At 43.3% G+C, this 19,693-nt stretch overlaps 1 protein-coding gene across 1 annotated transcript in view; it reads right to left on the reverse strand.

Annotated features, from left to right (window-relative positions):
- Fancd2 (FA complementation group D2) overlaps positions 1 to 19,693 on the reverse strand; it is a 174,658-nt gene that overhangs the window by 28,537 nt on the left and 126,428 nt on the right. Inside the window, exons 34-39 of the mRNA XM_045133802.1 lie at positions 10,229 to 10,359; positions 6,652 to 6,745; positions 3,994 to 4,116; positions 2,288 to 2,381; positions 1,671 to 1,742; positions 880 to 918 (exon numbers count right to left, since the gene is read on the reverse strand). Of these exons, the coding sequence (XP_044989737.1) occupies positions 880 to 918; positions 1,671 to 1,742; positions 2,288 to 2,381; positions 3,994 to 4,116; positions 6,652 to 6,745; positions 10,229 to 10,359 (553 nt within the window). The remainder of the gene's footprint in view (positions 1 to 879; positions 919 to 1,670; positions 1,743 to 2,287; positions 2,382 to 3,993; positions 4,117 to 6,651; positions 6,746 to 10,228; positions 10,360 to 19,693) is intronic.

A 19,693-nucleotide genomic window follows, 5' to 3' on the forward strand; every position in this document is an offset into this window, starting at 1 on the left:
ATCAAAAAAAAAAAAAAAAAAAAAAAAAATCTCTGGGCTTAGCAGTTAAGGCACTTGCCTGTGAAGGTTAAGGACCCATGTTTGACTCTCCAAATCCACGTAAGACAGATGCACAAAGATGAGGCAAGCACAAGGTTGCACATGCCCACTAGCACCTGGAGTAAGATTGTACTGGCCGAGTCCCTAGCATGCCAATTCTCTCTCTCTTTCTTAAAAAAAAAAAATTAGGGACTGTAGGGATGGCTTAGCAGTTAAGGCACTTGCCTGCAAAGCCAAATGACCCAGGTTCGATTTCCCAGGAACCACATAAAGTCAGATGCACAAAGAGATGCATGCACTTGGAGTTCATTTGCAGCACTGGAGGCTCTGGCATGCCTACTTTTTCTGTCTCTTTTCTCTCTCTATTTGTAAATAAATTTTAAAAAGTGTTTAATATAAAAATATTTTAAAAAAACCCTCAACCACTCTGCAGTCATTCCTCCCAGGTCTAATATTTTGATGAAAAAATTTTAATTCATGTGGCTGGAGTGATGGCTCAGCAGTTAAAAGTGCTTGCTGGCAAAGCCTAACAACCAGGATTCAATTCCCCAGTACCCACATAAAGCTAGATGTACAAAGTGGTGCATGCATTTGGAGCTCATTTGCGGTGGCAGGAGGCCCTGATGTACCCATTCTTCCTCTAATAAATAAATAACTTTTCTTAAGTTTCAATTCGTAGAAGTACCTTATCTAGTCACCCAACTATTTCAGAAAAACATTATCCATTGTCTTCCTCAAACCGCCATCTATTATTAGGTCAGACTCTGGAATGTAGGCACGGCATTAAGTAATCTAAAGTGATCCACAGAAATATTAAACAGGAACCAGGAAATCTCTTACCTTCAAACACACATGCAGAATGGGGTAAATATCAAACACCTAGAAAAGTAAAAGACAAGAAACCAAGACTGAGGTCTGCTTCTGTGAGGTCTTTCTCACTGTGCACAGTACATCTTTAGGTGTTGAAGAGTATTCTAAAATGAGGAAGGTATGTCAATAGTGTAATTGAAAATCAATTTCCAACATAAAAAAAAACCTGTAACTGGAGTGCAAAAAAGGAAGAATGGAGAAAAAGGGATAAAAAGATTGATTCCAACTGGTGATTCTGAGAAGGCATTACTAGATCTGAAACCCTAAAGAAGACTTTTCAAGAGAAGGAAAGGTGAGAGAATGACATTCTAGGCTGAAGTGAGTGCCAGCCTAGGGAATATCCAATGGTGGGGGAAAAGATCATGTCTGAAGAATAATGAAAGCACTCAGACTTGGAAGGACAGTGCATGCATCAGGACTCAAGGCAAGATGGGGCAATAAGAGGTGGTAAGTATTGTGGCAGAAACAAGGAAAAAAACAGCTGAGAAGAGATGCCTCACCTCACCCTTTAATCTCAGCACTTGGGAGGCAGAGGTAGGAGGATCGCCATGAGTTTCAAGGCCACCCTGAGACTACATAGTGAATTCTAGGTCAGCCTGGGCTAGAGTGAAACCTACTTTGAAAAAAAGAGAAGAGGCTACCCATGATGTAGTAGGGGAAAGAAGGATCAAGACATTAGCAAAGAGTGTCAATTCTCAGAGCTAGGATCCTTAGTTTCTGCAGTTAGCTGGTGATATGGGCCAGGGATCCTCCACACTCACTTTCATGAGATTGATGAGAATACTGAAGTCTCGAACAGCCATGTTCCAATATAGGAGCTTCTCTTCATGAATCTAAAGACAGCCAAACATAGGGACCTCTGAGTCACAGACAAATTCTTCTCAACTGTACTCCCACTAATATACAGCTCTTCCATTATCCTTCCAAAGAGATGTGGTAAGCCACATCTCACAAGAAGGTTCACACATGTTCTGTTAAGATCAGGGTGCCTTACAGGCATCTTTTGCTACTGCCAAGTAAGTAAAAACCTCTGCAGCTTATCTACTTGCTCTGTGGCTCTGATTGTCTGGGTAACTTGCTCTCAGCAGTCTACCTCAGCTCTGGTTAGTAAGCTGCCAAGGCTCACAATATTTCACATAGGCTAGCTTTCCTCAGGTTAGTTGGGAAGTGACAAAACTGGGCAGAAGCCAGGGAAAATAGAGCCAAATTCTCACTTGAAAATAGAGGAAAAGGAAATCAAGTGAGAAGCTCTTTGAAAAAACTCCTGGATCTTGATAACTAAAAAGAAATAGCAGAGGAGAAACCCTAGACCCATGAAATAGAATCAGCAACATCCAAGCACTCATCCACTTATTTGAGAGGGGAGTATCTGGACCACCTGCTGCGAGTCTGTTGCTGTTCCAGCCTGGAGACCTTTCACTGTCTTCTCGAGTTCAGCCATCATCACACGGAAAAAAACGACAAAGGTGTGCCTAGAAGAGGGGGAAGCATGAGCACACACCTGACAATGCACTGCTTAAAAAGAACTTCCAAGGAAAATCCAGGACACCTAACAATAATTTACTTCTCTATCTTTTTTGTTTATTTGGATTTTATTTTAATTATTTTGGTTTTTTAAGGTAGGGTATCCCTCTAGCCCAGGATGAACTGGAGCTTACTATGTAGTCTTGGGGTGGCCTATCTCTGCCTCCTGAGGGCTGGGATTAAAGGTGTGCGCCACCAGGTCCTGCTTTTTTTTTTTTTTCCCCTTATTAAGGTAGGATCTCACTCTAGCCCATGTTGACCTGGAACTCATTGTATAGTTCCAGGCTAGCCTTAAACTCACAGGGATCCTCCTACCTCTGCCTTGTGGGCGGTGGGATGAAAGGTGTGCACCACTGTACCAGGTTTCTCTATCTTAAAAAAAAAAAAAAAAATACTGGAGCTGGAGAGAGATGGCTCACTGGCTAAGGTGCTTGCCTGCAAAACCCAAGGACCAAGGTTTGATTCACCAGAACCCACATAAGCCAGACACACATGGTGGTGCATGCGTATGGAGTTTGTTTGCAGTGGCTAGAAGCCCTGGTATGCCCATTCTGTCTCTGTCTCTAATTTTTAATTTGAGAGAAAGAGACAGAGAGAATGGGTGCATCAGGGCTTCCAGCCACTGCAGATGAACTCCAGATATATGAACCACCTTGTGCATATGGCTTACATTGGTCCTGGGGAATTGAACCTGGGTCCTTTAGTCAAGCAGTCAAGTACCCACAAAGCCATCTCTCTAGCCCCCGTTTCTTTCTCATAAATAAAAATAAAATATTATAAATATACATATTTATTTATTCATTTATATTTATTTTTTGTTTTTTCCAGGTAGGGTCTTACTCTGCCCTAGGCTGATCTGGAATTCACTATGTAGTCTCAAGGTGACCTTGAACTCACAGCGATCCCTCTGCCTCTCAAGAGCTGGGATTAAAGGTCTGTATCACCATGCCTGGCATATATTTATTTATTTGAAAGAGAGAGAGAGAGAGAGAGAGGGAGGGAGGGAGAGAGGGGCATATAGAAAGAGAGAGAGAGAGAGAGAATGATCATGCCAGGGACTCCAGCCACTGCAAACAAAACTCCAGACACATGCACCACCTTGTAAATATGTCTTACATGGGCCCTGGGGAATTGATCCTGGATCCTTAGGCTTTGCAGGCAAGTACCTTAACTGCTAAGCCATTTCTCCAGCCCTCTCACCTCAATTTGTAGCATGTTTCCTTCCTATTCTGGACCATGAGAACAACCTGGAGCCTCACTTTCCTGCTACCACTGATGAAGTGGTTCCCGACACCATGCCTTTCCTGACACGGCAGACTAAAAGTTCTATGAAATCATGATCTTTCCATCAGGTATTCTGTCACAGTGATAAGTAACTAATATACCTTGGCTGACAGCCACTTAGAAGTAGTGCATAGTAGATATATAGTGCTAAAGAAAGGAATAAATGTACCTCCCATTTATATCAGAATTAGATGAGAAGTTAAGGTGGTAATGTAGAAAGGGCATACATTATACAATGTGATTCTACCTTAGGAAAAGACCTAGAGGCTCTCTTACCTGGTCAATGTGGGGAAGGTGGAAGATGATGCATCCTTTGTAGAGTTGATCAATTCTGGGATACCAATGCCAGCAATCTCCTCTATGGCCTTCAGAACGTTGCCTGTGTGCTGCAGATAGATGCTTCACAGAGTGATAGAGGAATATGAACACATGTTATGGAATTCCTAAGTCAAGATTTCTTTCATTAAAAAAAAATATTTTATTTTTAATTATTCATTTGAGAGAGGCAGAGAGAGAGAGAGAGAGAGAGAGAGAGAGAGAGAGAGAGAGAGCGCCAAGAGCGAGAATGGGCACGCCAGGGCTTCCAGCCACTGCAAACAAACTCCAGATGCATGCGCCACCTTGTGCATCTGGCTTACATGGGTACTGGGGAATCAAACTGAGGTCCTTTGGCTTTGCAGGCAAGCATCTTAACTCTTAAGCCATCTCTCAGCCCAAGATTTCTTTCTTTTATTTTTATTTTTTTGTTTTTCGAGATAGGGTTTCACTTTAACTCAGGCTGACCTGAAATTCATTATGTATTATTCTCAGGGTGGCCTTGAACTCATAGCAATTCTCCTACCTCTACTTCCCGCTTGCTGGGATTAAAGGTGTGTACCACCATGCCCAGCTTCAAGATTTTCTTCTTGAGCTGTCTCCTGATCATCATGAAGTAAGCAAGTGTGCTTCATGTGCTTACATTGTGTCACCCTCACCATAGCTAAATGACCATGACCCAGAATCTCTAAAAGCATTAGTCAAAATAAATCTGCCATCTTTCAAGTTAATTTTCTGAGGAATTCCATCCCAATGATGGAAAGTTGACTAGTAACCACCGTCAATATCTAGAGGTGTTCTATGGAAATCTATGAAAAGTTATAAAGTAACCTATAACCATCCATGTTTTAATATCAGATCAGATGGGTTAGTGATCAATTTGCAACAACTAGTAAGGCAGAAGGATTTCAAGTTCCTTGTCAGCTTGGGCTATAGTGAGTTCATGGCTATCCTGAAAAACTTATTGAAACCCTATTTCCAAATATGTAAAAAATGAATGGAAGAGCTGGGGCTATACTCCTGTAATCCCAGCACTTGGAAAGTGGAGGCAGGAAGATCAGGGGTTCCAAGCCAGCCTGGATTATATGTAACTGTCTCCAAAAACAAACTACATATAGTTAGTTAGATACCCTGGAAGTGACAGATGTGTATTGGACATGGTAGGCAACAAACACTTGATTCACTATTAAGAAAGTAGGATACGGGTCTGGAGAAATGGCTCAGTGGTTAAGGCATTTGCCTGCAAAGCCAAAGAACCCACATAAATCAGATGTACAAGGTGGCACATGTGTCTGGAGCTTGTTTGCAGTGGCTGGAGGCCCTGGACTGCCCATTCTCTATCTGCCTCTCTCTCTTTCTCTATGCTTCTTTCTCTCTCAAATAAATAAATAAATAAAATTTTTCTTTTTTTAAAAGTAGGATAGGAGGCCAGGTGTGGTGACGCACGCCTTTAATCCCAGCACTCGGGAGGCAGAGGTAGGAGGATCGCTGTGAGTTCAAGGCCACCCTGAGACTCCTTAGTGAATTCCAGGTCAGCCTGGGCTAGAGTGAGACCTTATCTCAAAAAACAAAACAAAAAAAAAAAAAAAGTAGGATAGGGCTGGAGAGATGGCTTAGTGGTTAAGGCACCTGCCTGTGAAGACTAAGGACCCAGGTTCAATTCCCCAGGACCCATGTAAGCCGATACACAGGTGGTACATGTGTCTGGAGTTCATTTGCACTTGGCTGGTCTGAAGAGCCCATTCTCTTCTCTCTCTCTCAAATTAATAAATAAATTTTAAATTGGGAGGCAGAGGTAGGAGGATCACTGAGTTCAAGACCACCCTGAGAATACATAGTAAATTCCAGGTCAGCCTGGACTGGAGCAAGACCCTACCTCAAAAATCCAAAGAAAACAAGAAAAGTAGGATAAGCAGGTAGTGGTGCATGCCTTTAATCCCAGCACTTAGGAGGCAGAGGTAGGTTAACTAACTGTGAGTTCGTGAGTTCGAGGCCAGCCTGAGACTAAAGAGTGAATTCCAGGTCAGTCTGGGCTAGAGTGAGACCCTACTTTGAAAAAGAAAAAAAGAAATTATGATAATCACCCAAACCCTGAAAAGGGTCACTTAGGCTCTCAAGACATATAAAGACAGAAATAATAAATTTGGGGCAGGCTCCTGTAACCTCCACACTTGGGATGTACCTCACTTAAAAAAAAAAATATAGGACACACGTGCACATACCTCCATGTTCTTTGACTGGATATAACAAGATGGACTTAGGTAATAGCAGTAGAATTAAGAAGATCTTAATATGCACATACTTAAACTATGGCCTTATTTATTTATTTGGTTTTTCAAGGTAGGGTCTCACTCTAGCCCAGGCTGCCCTGGAATTCACTATGTAGTCTTAGGGAGGCCTTGTACTCACGGCAATCCTCCTACCTCTGCCTCCTGAGTGCTGGGATTAAAGGTGTGTGCCACCACACCTGGCTCAAACAATACCCATTTAAAACCTCCATTGTTTTCAAGCTGCTTCCAACAAAGATCATTGCTCTGTTCCTGATCACATGAAGGATCCTGATCCCAATAGTAGCAAAATGGAAAAAGGCAATTTGGTTCACTGGAAGAAACATCTCACCACAGCAAATCATGGAGGTGGTCATTAAAAACGGTGTTCTTCTCTCTGTCTCCATGAGGCCACAACCGACAGAGGAACTGTTTGGCCAGGGAAGCTGATGGAATACAAGACAAAAATCTCTTCAGGGGCTGGAGATGGCTCAACAGTTAAAGGCATCTGCAAAGCCTGCTGGCCTAAGGTTCAACTCCCCAACCACCACCTACATAAAGTGAAACAAAAAATAGTGCCAAGTGTCTGGCAGCCACCTACATTCGCAAGAGACCCTGGTATGCTCAGATACACACACATGCAAACACATATATTTTTATTTTAATTTATTTTCTTTTTTGGTTTTTCAAGGTAGGGTCTCACGCTAGCCCAGGCTGACCTGGAATTTACTATGTAGTCTCAGGCTGGCCTTGAACTCACAGCGATCCTCCTACCGCTGCCTCACGAGTGCTGGGATTAAAGGTGTGTGCCACTGTGGAGAGCTGCGATGTGCTGCGCCCTAAAGATGGCGTTGGCTTCCGCCTTCCGCTAGCCCAATAGCGAGCGCTCTCTGGGATAAACAAGTCCTTATTTGGCTGAGGCTGCTTAACTAATTCTGCTTCCTTAATCGTGGACCTATCTGCATGGGCCACGTGGCTCACTAGGGTTGGCTAGTGCAGGACTACTTAGCTTGTGGGTCGGCTCTCCCCGGGGTCAGAAGATTGTTCAAGGTTCCTGAATAAACTGCTTAAAGAAGAGCTCTTGGGTCGCATCACTCTCGCTGGTCAAGGTGGTCGCGACATGCCACCACGCCCAGCTCAAACACATATTTTTTAATGGCTTATTTATTTTTCAAAACATGGTCTCATTTTAACCATGGCTGACCTGGCATTCACTATGTAGTCTCAGGCTGGCCTCAAACTCACAGCGATTCTCCTCCTACTAGGTCTCTTGAGAACTGGGATTAAAGGCATGTGCTACCATGCCTGACACTTTTAAAAAAAATATATTTTTTAGTTATTTATTTGCAAGCAGAGAAAATAAGAGAACGAATATGGTCATGCCAGGGCCTCCAGCTATTGCATACAAACTCCAGATGCATGTGTCATTTCATGCATCTGACTTTACATGGGTACTGGGGAAACTGAACCAGATCATTAGACTCTGCAGGATAGTGCCTTGACAGTTGAGCTATCTCTCCAGCCCACGAATACATAATTTAAAAAAAAAAAAAATCAGGTTGGAGAGATGGCTTAGTGATAAAGGCACTTGCCAGTGAACCCAAGAACAAATGTTTGAATCTCCAAGTCCCAAGTAAGCCAGATGCACAGTGACACAAGCATGTAATGTCGCACATGCACACAAGGAGGCTCGAGTGTCTGGAGTTCATCTGCAGCAGCCAAAGGCCCTGGCACACCCATTCTCTCTCACACACACACAAATTAAAAAACAAAAAAAAATCCCTGGCTGGGGAGAGGGCTCATCAGTTCCAGGTGCTTGCTTCCAAAGCCTGCTCACTCAAGTTCAATTCCCTAGTACCCATGTAAAGCTAGATGAACAAAGTGGCGCATGTATTTGGAGTTCGATTTGCAATGGCATAAAGCCCTGATGTGCTGCATTCCAAGAGTTCTGATAAAAGTTAAAGAAAAATGTCAAGTGTCAGGCACTATCTGGGTGTGGTCATACACACCTGTAATCCAGCACTGGAGAGGTGGAGACAGGAGGATTCCTGGCTAGCTAGCCTAGTCTAATTGGACAGCTCCAGGCCAAAGAGAGATCTTGTTTAAAAAAGATGAACATGCCTTTAATCTAAGCACTAGGGAGGCAGAGCTAAAGGACTGCTTAAATTCTAGGCCAACCTGGGCTGGGGGTAAGGGGGGGGAGATAATGAATAGCCCATGAAGATAACACTTGAGGCTGTCCTCTGACTTCCACATGCATATATCCATATGTGCACCTGTACATATATGTATACACACACACAATATAGAAAGGAGAAAGAAGGGATGGTTAAACACTGGGTATGCGCTAGGGAGATTGCCCTGTGGTTAAAAGCACTTGCTTTCAAAGCCTGCAGTTCCAGGTTTGAGTCTCTAGCACCTAGTAAAGCTGGACACACAAAGTGGCACATGGACCTGGCGTTCTTTTGAAGTGGCAAGAAGCCCTGACACACCTGTACTCTCTCTCAAAAAAATTAAAAACTAATAGTAATTTAAAAATCTTTTAAAAAGCTGGGCATGGTGTCACACACCTTTAATCCTAGCACTTGGGAAGCACAGGTAGAAGGATTGCTGTGAGCTTGAGGCCAACCCTAGAACCACAGTTCAAGGTCAGCCCAGGATAGAGTGAGACCCTACCTCAAAAACCTCTCTCTCTGCCTCTCACTCAAAAGCAAGCAAAAATAATATATTATTTATTTATTTGAGAGAGAGACAGACCAGAGGGAGCAAGAGAAAAAATGGGTGCGCCAGGGCCTCTAGCCATGGCAAAGGAGCTCCAGATGAATGTGCCATCTTCTGTATCTGGCTTGTATGAGCACTGGGGAATTGAACCTGGGTGCATAGGCCTTGCAGGAAAGTGCCTTAACTGCTAGGCCATCTCTCCAACACTGTAATTTGGCCTTTTCATTCTCAATTAAAAGTATTGATTTTGCAGGGCATGGTGGGGCATGCCTTTAATCCCAGCACTTGGGAGACAAAGGAAGGAAGATTGCCTTGAATCTGAGCCCACCTTGAGACTACAGGTCTCAGGCTCGAGCAAGACCCTACCTTGAAAAAAACAAAACAAAAACAAACAAAAAAACCCCAAACAACAACAACAAAAGTATTTAGTTTAAAAAAACAAAACAAAAGAAAAAGTGTGGGCTGGAGAGATGGCTCAGAGGTTAAAGGTGCTTGCTTGCAAAGCTTGATGGCCCGGGTTTAGTTCTCCAGCACCACCTACAGCCAGATGCATAAAGTTGTATGTGTCTGGAGTTTGTATGCAATGGCAGAAGGTCCTGACATGCCCCTACTCACTCACTCACTCACTCATTCTCTCTCTAAGCAAATAAAAATACTAAAAATAAACACAAGGACTGGAGAGATGGCTTGGCAGTTAAGATGCTTGCCTACAAAGCCAAAGGTTTGATTCTCCAGTATCCACATAAAGCCAGATGTACAAAGTGGCACATTCACTTGAAGTTTGTCTGCCCGCCTGGAGATCCTGGCATGCCCACTCTGTCTCTATCTCTGCCTTTTCCTCTCTATCCCTCAAGTAAATAAATAAAATATTTAACAAAACAACAAGACTAACAACAAACAGAAATTTATCCAGGACTGAGTTGGTAAATCAAAGAATGGTACATGCTTAGTATCCATGAGACCCTGGGTTTGATACTATGCCCCCACAACCCAAGAAAACGATACAGCCAGTAAACATAACCAAAGATGCCCTAAGCAGTATCGTAGTTCCTTCTACTTTAACTGCCTTGGTGAAGTAAGAGGGTATGCCCAAGGTTATTTGGAGATTTACATATGAGTATGGTTCTAGTATGGTTTGTGTGAGATATTAATCATATTCATAACCCCTCAAAAAAGTGGGGGGAAAGAACAAGGATCTGGGCCATTACCGAGTTTTTCTTTCTTCTGAGTAGGAGCTGTAGATTTCTCCAAAAGGGCCATCATAAGTCTGAGGAGATAAAGACCACACTGGAAACTGGGAATGCTGTGCTGGAAATTTTGCAAATAATTGAAGCTCTGGCTGCAATGAAAAAGAAAAAATATATCTGCCTGAATTGTCCAATACTCTTCATTTTCAGGTGCTTTACTGCCAATTTCCTTTTAAGCACCTTGATAGAAAACTATCTTTTATGGAGAAATCCAGGCAGAAGAGAGCCTAGGGACAAAATCTTGGCCTTGAAGGGTCACATATGCCAAGAAGCCCATGTACCATGGTACTATGTGAAACCCATGTAAATTATTTTTTATTTTTGGGTGTGTGTTGGTGGATTTGAGGCCAGGTTTCATATGTATCTGAGATATGGCTTGAGGGCTGGAGGGTATACCTGATCCCCCTGACTACAGTTCCCAAGTGTTAGGATTGCAGGCATGGATCACCATACCCAGGAAATTATCCGCTTTTTAAATACTGTTATGTATGTATGTATGTATGTGTGTGATGCATGTGCCATGGTACAAATGTGTAGGTCAGAGGACAACCTCGCAGTAAGTGCCCTCTCCTGACATCTTCTTTTTGAGACAGTCTCATTGTTTTGCTATTATGTGCATCAGATTAGCTAGACTGTGAGCTTCCAGATTCTGCTGGCTTCATCTCCCATAGCTGTAGGTTCATTTGGATGATAAATGTGTGCACCACCTTGAATCTAACTATACGTGGGTCTGGGGAAGGTCAACTTGGATCAGCAAGCTGTGAATGAAGCAAGCACCTTTAATCACTTAAAAATCATCCCAACTGTTATTTACTTTTTCATATTTTATTTATTTATTTGACAGACAGAGAAAGAGGGAGAGAGAGAGAGAGAGAGAGAATGGGTGTGCCAGGGCCTCCAGCCACTGCAAATGAACTCTAGATGTGAGCGCCTCCTTATGCATCTGGCTAATGTGGGTCTTGGGGAATTGAACCTAGGTCTTTGTAGGGAAATGCCTTTACTGCTAAGCCATCCCTCCAGCCCTCTTACTTTTTAAAGCCTTAAGTAACAGACACACTGAAATGGTTTAAAAATCATGTTTAAACTCTGAGCAGTAGAGACAATATGGAAGAAAACAATAAGAGAAAGTGGAGCTCTTAATGTAATGTACATGGCTCAATTTTTTTTTTTTTTCCTCTGGTAGGGTTTCATTCTATCCCAGGCTGTCCTAGAAAGCACTCTGGAGGGCTGGTAAGCCAGATGCACAAGGTGGCGCATGCGTCTGAAGTTTATTTACAGTGCTTAGACACCTTGGTACACCCATTCTCTGTCTTTCTCTGTCTCAAATAAATAAATATTACATAGTGAATTTTAGGTCAGCCTGGACAAGAGCAAGACCCTACCTCAAAAAAACAAAAAAAACAAAACAAAAAAAAAATTTTTAAAGAAAGCACTCTGTAGTCACAGGTTGACCTCAAACCCAGTGATCCTCCTATGTCTTCCTCCTAAGAGCAGGGATTAAAGGCATATACCGGGGCTGGAGAGATGGCTTAGCGGTTAAGCACTTGCCTGTGAAGCCTAAGGACCCTGGTTCGAGGCTTGATTCCCCAGGATTCATGTTAGCCAGATGCACAAGGAGGCGCACACATCTGGAGTTCGCTTGCAGTGGCTGGAAGCCCTGGTGTGCACATTCTCTCTCTCTCTCTCTCTCTCTCTCTCTCTCTCTCTCTCTCTCTCTCTCTCTCTCTGTCAGTCTCAAATAAATAAAAATAAACAAAATAAAATAAAGGTATATACCAACATGCAATAATGATAAATTAAGTGATAAGTACTCATGATTAGTTCAAAATGTTAAAATAAAACAACTAAATGAAAACTAGAGCCAATACCTGATCTCCTCTTTCTGCTCCTTCTCCCCTTCTTTTTTCTTTTTTTTCCCCACAAGGTAGCCTAGGTGGGTCAGGAAATCACTGTGTACTTAGGCTGGTTTTGAACTCATGGAAATCCTCCTACTTCTGCCTCCTGAGTGCTGGGATTAAAGGTGTGTATCACTATACCCAATTTCTCTCTCTCCCTCCCTCCCTCTCTTTCTTTCTTCCTTCTTTTCCTTCCTTCTTCCCTTCCCTTCCCTTCCCTTCCCTCCCCTCCCCTCCCCTCCCTTCTTTCTTTCTTGGCACTTTCTTTCACTCTAGCCCAAGCTGACCTAGAACTCACTCTGTAGTTCTATGTTGGCCTTCAACTTAAAGCAATCCTCCTACCTCTGCTTCCCAAGTGCTGTGACTAAAGGTATGTGCTACCACACATGGATCTTTCTTTTCTTTATTTTGAGAGAGAGAGAGAGAGAGAGAGAGAGCGAGAGAGCGAGAGAGCGAGAGAGCGCGCGCCTTCAGCCACTGCGAATGAACTCCAGACGCATGCGCTCCCTTGTGTGCATGTGCAGCAGCCTATGTCACTGTGTGTCTGGTTTACTTGGGACCTGGTGATTTGAACACAAGTTCTTAGGCTTCACAGGCAAATGCCTTAACTGCTAAACCATCTCTCTAGCTCAGCTCTTTCTTTTTATTACCAGGCACGGTGGCTCATGCCTTTTATCCTAACACTCAGGAAGTAGAGTAAGAGGATCACTGTGAAATGGAGGGCAGCCTGGGACTAAACCATGATTTCCAGGTTAAGTCTGGGGCTACAGTGAGACCCTACCTCAAAAAAAATCAAACAGTATGGACATGGCAGGGCCTATTGCTGCTGCAAATACATGCCAGATGCATGTGCCACTTTGTGCATAAAGCTTTATATGGGTACTGGGGGAATTGAACCTGGTGCAAACAAGTGCCTTTGACCTATGAGTTATCTCGCTAGCCCTCCTTCTTTTTCTATTTGAAAAAAACACAACAACATATTTTACTTATTTTTTAGAAAGATAAAAAGGCAGATAGAGTGAGAATGTGTTCACCAAAGCCTTCAGCCACTGCAAACGAACTCCGGTTGCATGTGTCACCTTGTGCATCTGGCTTACATGACACTAGAGAATTGAGCCTGGCTCCTTAGGCTTTGCAGGTAAGCACCTTAACTGCTAAGCCAAGCCATCTCTTCAGCTCCCTCCTCCTTTTTCTGAAGTCTTGTCATATTGCCCAGACTGGGTCAAACCTACGTTCCTCCCACCTCAGCTTCTGTGTTGCTATACAGTATTCTATTTAAAATGAAATAAAGTCTTGTCCAAACAGGGATTGAAAGCATTGACTGCTAACCCCATGATACCCTTGGCTTCAGGGAGGGTGATGAAAGAAAAACCAAGTCATTCTAGCTAAAACTGTGTAGAAGACAGAGCCTTGCCCCTTATACTGTCTTCTTACCTCCCTCTTCCACTGCCTTAGCCATATGTGGTCTTCCTTTAAGACTAGCAATTAGTGATAACTAGCTGCTCCCTACAGATCAAACCCTGCTGAGGACAGAGTAGGTAGGAACTTGGACAGGTAAGAGTTGGCTAAGGACCACATATTTGTAATCCCAATACTGGGGAGATCAAAACTCATCAAAGGAGGCTGGGAGATGGCACAGATCTACTAGCCTGGGGTTCACCTCCCCAGTACCCACATAAAGCCAGATATACAAAGTGACACATGTATCTTGAAGTTCATTTACAGTGGCATAACACCCTTGCACATTTTCCTCTCTCCTAAATAATGTTTTAAAAATAAAACAAAAGGCTGATGGTTCACATAAAGACAGATACACAAAGTAGCAAATGCACCTGGGGTTTGTGGCAACAAGAAGCCAGGCATGCCCATATTCATTCTCTCTCTTTCCCAAATAAATTAATTAATTAAATTTTAAAAAGCTCATCAAAGTGCTGAGAAAATGTCAGTGGAGTGTTAAGCACTAAGTGAGACATCTTTATCACACCCTCCACGGCTCAGGAACCATGGCAGAGGAGGTGGTAGAAAGAAAGGAAGGGTAGAAGTGCTTTGCAGTACTGTCTTCCAGACGAAAAGTGGCTGTGGCACTCATGACCTCATATGGCTAATGCTACCTATACAAAACCTGCATAATAGGAGGGAAAACTGATATTCTGTATGTATGTAGGTTGTCAATAAAAAGAAAAAGGGGCTGGAGAGATAGCTTAGGAGTTAAGGCTCTTGCCTGGAAAGCCTAAGGATCCAGGTTTGATTCTCCAGTGTCCATGCAAGCCAGATGCACAAGGTAGTGCATGCATCTGGAGTTCGTTTGCAGTGGCTAGAGGACCTACAGTGCCCATCTTCACTCTCTCATCTGGCTCTCTCTCTCTCTCAAATACATAAATCAATAAATAAAATATTTTTTAAAAAGAAGAAAACATGGCTAAGGCAAGAGGATGGTGAATTTGAGATCAACTTTTGGCTGAACATACCCTGTCTCAAATAGCCAGGCATGGTGGCACATGTCTGTAATCCCAGCACTTGGGAAACAGAAACAGTGGCATGAAAAGTTCAAAGCTATCCTGGAATAGGGAAGTGAATTCCAGCTCAGCTTGTGTTTCATAATAACGCCCCGTCTGGCCCATGCCCTGCCCCACCAAAAAAAAAAAAGAAAGAAAGAAAAGAGTTGACCAAGATAATTAATGGTTCTACCATCATAACTTACAAAGGGAAACTTTTGGGCTGATGTATACATGAATATTTATTGTGATATTAAAAAATTATTTGCAAGGAGAAAGAGAGAGAAATGGGCACACCACGGCTAAAAGCTACTACAAATGAACTCCAAACGCATGTGCTACTTTGCATCTGGCTTTGTAGGCAAGTGCCTTAACTATTATGTCATCTCTCTAGTTCTGATTTTGTTTTTTTCTTTTTTTTTTATTAATAACTACCATGATTATAAAAAATATCCCATGGTAATACCCTCCCTTCCCTCAATTTCCCCTTAGAAACTGCATTCTCCATCATATCCCCTGACCACTTCAATCAGTATCTCTTTTATTTTTTTATTTTTTCAAATTTTTATTAGCATTTTCCATGTTTATAAAAAATATCTCATGTTAATTCCCTCCCCCCCAACTTTTTCCTTTGAAATTCCATTCTCCATCATATTACCTCCCCATCACAATCATTATACTTACATATATACAATATCAACCTATTAAGTACCCTCCTCCCTTCCTTTCTCTTCCCTTTATGTCTCCTTCTCTTTTATTTTGATGTCATGATCTTTTCCTCCTATTATGATGGTCATGTGTAGGTAGTGTCAGACACTGTGAGGTCATGGATATTTTGGCCATTTTTTAAAATTTTTTTCTTTTATTTATCTATTTGGTGGGTGAGGAGGAGAGAGAGAATGAATGGGTACACCAGGGCCTTCACCTGCTGTAAACGAACTCCATATACATGTGCAATCTTGTGCATGTGGCTTAAATGGGTCCTGGTAAATCAAATTTGGCTCTTCTACTGAAAAAAATAAAGGTGTAGAAGAAATTATCAGGTAGTCATGAGCCCTAGGGGTGTAACATCTGCTGATGTCTGAATAAATGTATATACTATGCTTATCAAACTGCCCAGTAAGCACTTCTCTTAATATTTATGCCCTTATATTAACGCTACTCTCACTTTGGGTAGAGAATCTTCTCTTTTCAGATGGCAGTGACCTTGGGACAACTCAGAAGGTATCATAGTGCTGGGAAGAAGTGACTGGAGTACTGAGTAAAATCTTGATCACACCTTCCAAGGCTCAGGGTCTAATGCGGAAGAGGTGGCAGAAAGAATGTAAGAGCCAAAGGAAGGGTAGGACTCCTTACAACATGCTCCCTCCAGACATAAAATGGCCTGAATATCCATGACCTCAAAGTGCCTGACACTACCTACACAAGACCATCATAAGAGGAGGAAAAGATCATGACATTAAAATAAAAGAGAGACTGACTGAGATAGGGAGAGGATACAATGGAAAATGGAATTTCAAAGGGAAAGTGGGAGAGGGAGGGTATTACCATGGGATATTTTTTATAATCATGGAAAATGTTAATAAAAATTAAGAAAAAAATGAAAAAACAAAAAAAGAAATCATCAACCTCAGCAGAGAAGTAGGAGAGATCCAGAGCTTCTAGCGACCACAGAAGCAGGCAGAAGTGGCTCCAGCAGCAGAACAGGTCCCTGCAACCATCAAGCTCTGCCTATGTTGCAGGAGAAGCCAGGTGAATAGATGTCTTACTCACACCAGAAAAAGAGGAATCTTTCTACACTGCTGGTGGGAAAGCATTCTGGTACAGCCATTTGTGGAAATCAGTGTGGAAGTTCCTGAGGCAACTAAAAATAGATTTACCATATGACCCAGCTATAGCACTGCTAGGCATAGATCCTAAAGACTCATTGTATCACCTTAGAGATACCTGCTCAACCATGTTTACTGGCACTCTATTCACAACACACAGGAAATGGAACCAGCCTATATGTCCTTCAACTGATGAGTGGATAATGAAGATGTGGTACATTTATACAATGGAGTTCTATTCAGCAGCAAAGAAAAGAAAAATTATGAAATTTGCAGGAAAATGGACCTGGAAAGGATTATACTTAGTGAAGTAACCCAGGCCCAGAAAGCCAAACATCACATGTTCACTCTCATATGTGGATCCTAGCTACAAATAATCAGACTTGTGTGTAAGTTGGAGAAAAAAACAAAACAAAAAACTGGTAGCAGAGGCCGGTAGGCTATAAAAGGGCTATAAGGGATGGAGGAGAGAAGACTTAGGGGGCTGGTACTGTATATATGTAAGTGGATGAACAGATTACTAGGAGTGGAATGGCCTAAGCAAGGTCAGGGGAAGAGACTGAGTAAAAGAAGGGTAGGGAGGGTCAACCAAAATTCAGGGTATTGTGAATAAGCCATGTGAAAATCTATATGTTTTTGGATAGTGGCACACCCGGCAGCCACAGACTACTACTACAAAAATTTCAGTGCCAGGAATGGGATATTTTCCAGTGAGTTGTTGGTCAGGGTGGTCCCTGATGCCCCAAAACATTACAGGTTATTACCAAGGTCGATGGTAAGGCCCTACTGCTGAAGACTCCACTTACTTGGGCTACAAGATCACTGAGAAATCAAGCTGGGGTGTTGGGCCCTAAAAGGCCTAGGCGTGAGGCCTAGTGGAACTTCCTGAGCCTAGCTAAAGTTTGGCGACCTGTCTCTGGCCAGCTATGACTCAGCAGGATGCCTAAGGGCTTCTGGCCTGCTACTTCCTCATGGTAATTGTAATTACCATTTCAATAGTTAAAGTTTACTATTGGCCCTTACCTCTTCTCCCACCCTAAAATCCCGCCTTCGTCCCCAACATGATATAGGCAACTGCTCAGAGTAATAAAGCAAGTTGTTCCTGCATTGCAAAGACTCCCGACTCAGTGTGGTTTTTCTCCAGTGGCCAGGAGAGGTTTCTGAGTCGTCCGACGCTCATCATCCCCTCAACCCCTAGGGAGGAACCAGCAGGCCTGGTCCTTCCCTCGGCACTACCTGTGCGGGAAGGAGCCCCGCATCTGGCGCCCAATGTGGGGCTCTGGGACCCCGACAGACTAGTACACCCCGTGAGAGGCAGTCGTTGAGGAGGTAATCGGTGTTTGCGGGTGAGCGTACCCTCATAAGTTATGAGTTAGTCTTCCTATTTACTGCACTAAACTTTGCTTCTACAACCTGTACTTACTTGTCGACATCTCTTCATTCTGTTTCTCTTTCCTTTCCCTTTCATTTCGCAGACAAGCTGCATCTGCGGCTTTTGTACAACATGTTTACCTATCTTTTGGATCCTTGCGGTTGTGTTATACTCGTGTGTATGTGGGTTGCTATTGCCCTAGTTTTATGGATATCTCTCTCTCAACTTTATAATATGGGACAGTCTTCCTCTAAATCCAATCCTGCCTTAGAATCTCTCAGGGCACTACTAAAGAGTAGAGGGCTTAATTTGACTGATAATCAGGCTCGACAGACCTGGGATTTCCTTTTCAAGCTGGCGCCATGGCTGCCGGAAGGAAATCTCTTTGACTGGGACACGTGGGATAGGGTAGAGGCCCTTGTTTGTCGGGCACATGTGGAGAAGGGTCAAATACTCCCCTCAGGGGTCCTCCTTACAATCTCGGCCCTCAAGGACTGCTTCCCTCCAAGACTAACCAAACATAAACAAAAGACAGAAGGAAAAGATAATATACAGCCTGATCTGGTTACTCCTCCTGGAGATACAGCTATAAAAACCCCGAAAGAGGATACATCTTTATGTTCCTCACTCGATCCCTTTGAGAGTGCTCCCTGGCCTTCTGAGGGACCTCCTCCATCAACTAACCCTTTCTGGAACCCCTCGGCCCCTCCTTCATATTTAGCCGCTAAGACCCCCTCAGCTCCTCCTTCATATTCGGCTGCCAAGCAGCCAGAAAATAAAGCTACCTTTTTATTTCCTGTCAATCTAAATCCTGGGGGCAATCGCCCTGCTGCTTGGTACCCGTGGGAAGCTCAGGACATTAAGGAGCTTAAAAAGGCAGTCTCAGAGGATGGACCCAACTCTCCTTGGGCTGAGACCCTATTACAGGGACTTGCCCATCAACCTTGTACAACCCAAGATTGGAAAAATCTAGTCAGGGCTGTCTTGTCGGGTCCCCTATACCTTAAGTGGTGTGCCTATTTTAAAGATGAGTGCCATGCACAGGCAGAACGAAACCAAAATCAACAGCCACCTGTGCCAATAACTTTTGGAATGCTCTCTGGTATCTCTGATCAATATGCTACAGGCACTCAACAGGCGGCTATACCTGACCCGTATAGGGACCAGGTCAGGGCACCAGGCTTGGCGGCATGGAAAAAGCTTGATGAGGGACCCTCTGAAACCCCCCTTATGAGTATTACTCAGAAACCATCTGAGGACTTGGCCACATTTATTGATAGGGTGAAAAAAAGTCTCCAAAGAAAATTTCCCCCAGGGACATTACGAGATCAATTTACTAAAATGTTGGTCTGGGAAGGGATGACAGCTGATCACCGCCTCGCCTGTGCAGGTCTCAAGGACAATTCCATGAGTAGATGGATTGTAGCCACCAAGGACGTTGGCACTATCTCCCATCAGGCTAGGGCCATGGCTGCTGCCCTTCAGGAAAATAAACAGGGAGATTTAACTGATAAGACCTGCGCATTACAATTAAGTCCTAAAAACTCAACATGTTTCGGGTGTGGGGACATGGGCCACTTTAAAAAGGAGTGCCCCAACAAAACAAAGCCTCTCCTGCCCTCTAGGGGGATGACTAACGCCCCTCGCACCCGCTGCCCTAAATGCAATAAGGGGTTTCATTGGGCTAGGGACTGCCAATCGAAATTTGACATACAGGGAAAGCCTTTAAACTTCTTCCGGGGCTCCCCCCAGCCCCGTTAAATAAGGGAAAAAAATCTATCAAAGCCCATTGGACCATCCCCCTGGTTCCTGGCCTTAGACCCAAAATTATTTTA

This window comes from Jaculus jaculus, chromosome 14 (genome assembly GCF_020740685.1).
Source record: "Jaculus jaculus isolate mJacJac1 chromosome 14, mJacJac1.mat.Y.cur, whole genome shotgun sequence".
Classification (NCBI taxonomy): Eukaryota; Metazoa; Chordata; class Mammalia; order Rodentia; family Dipodidae; genus Jaculus; species Jaculus jaculus.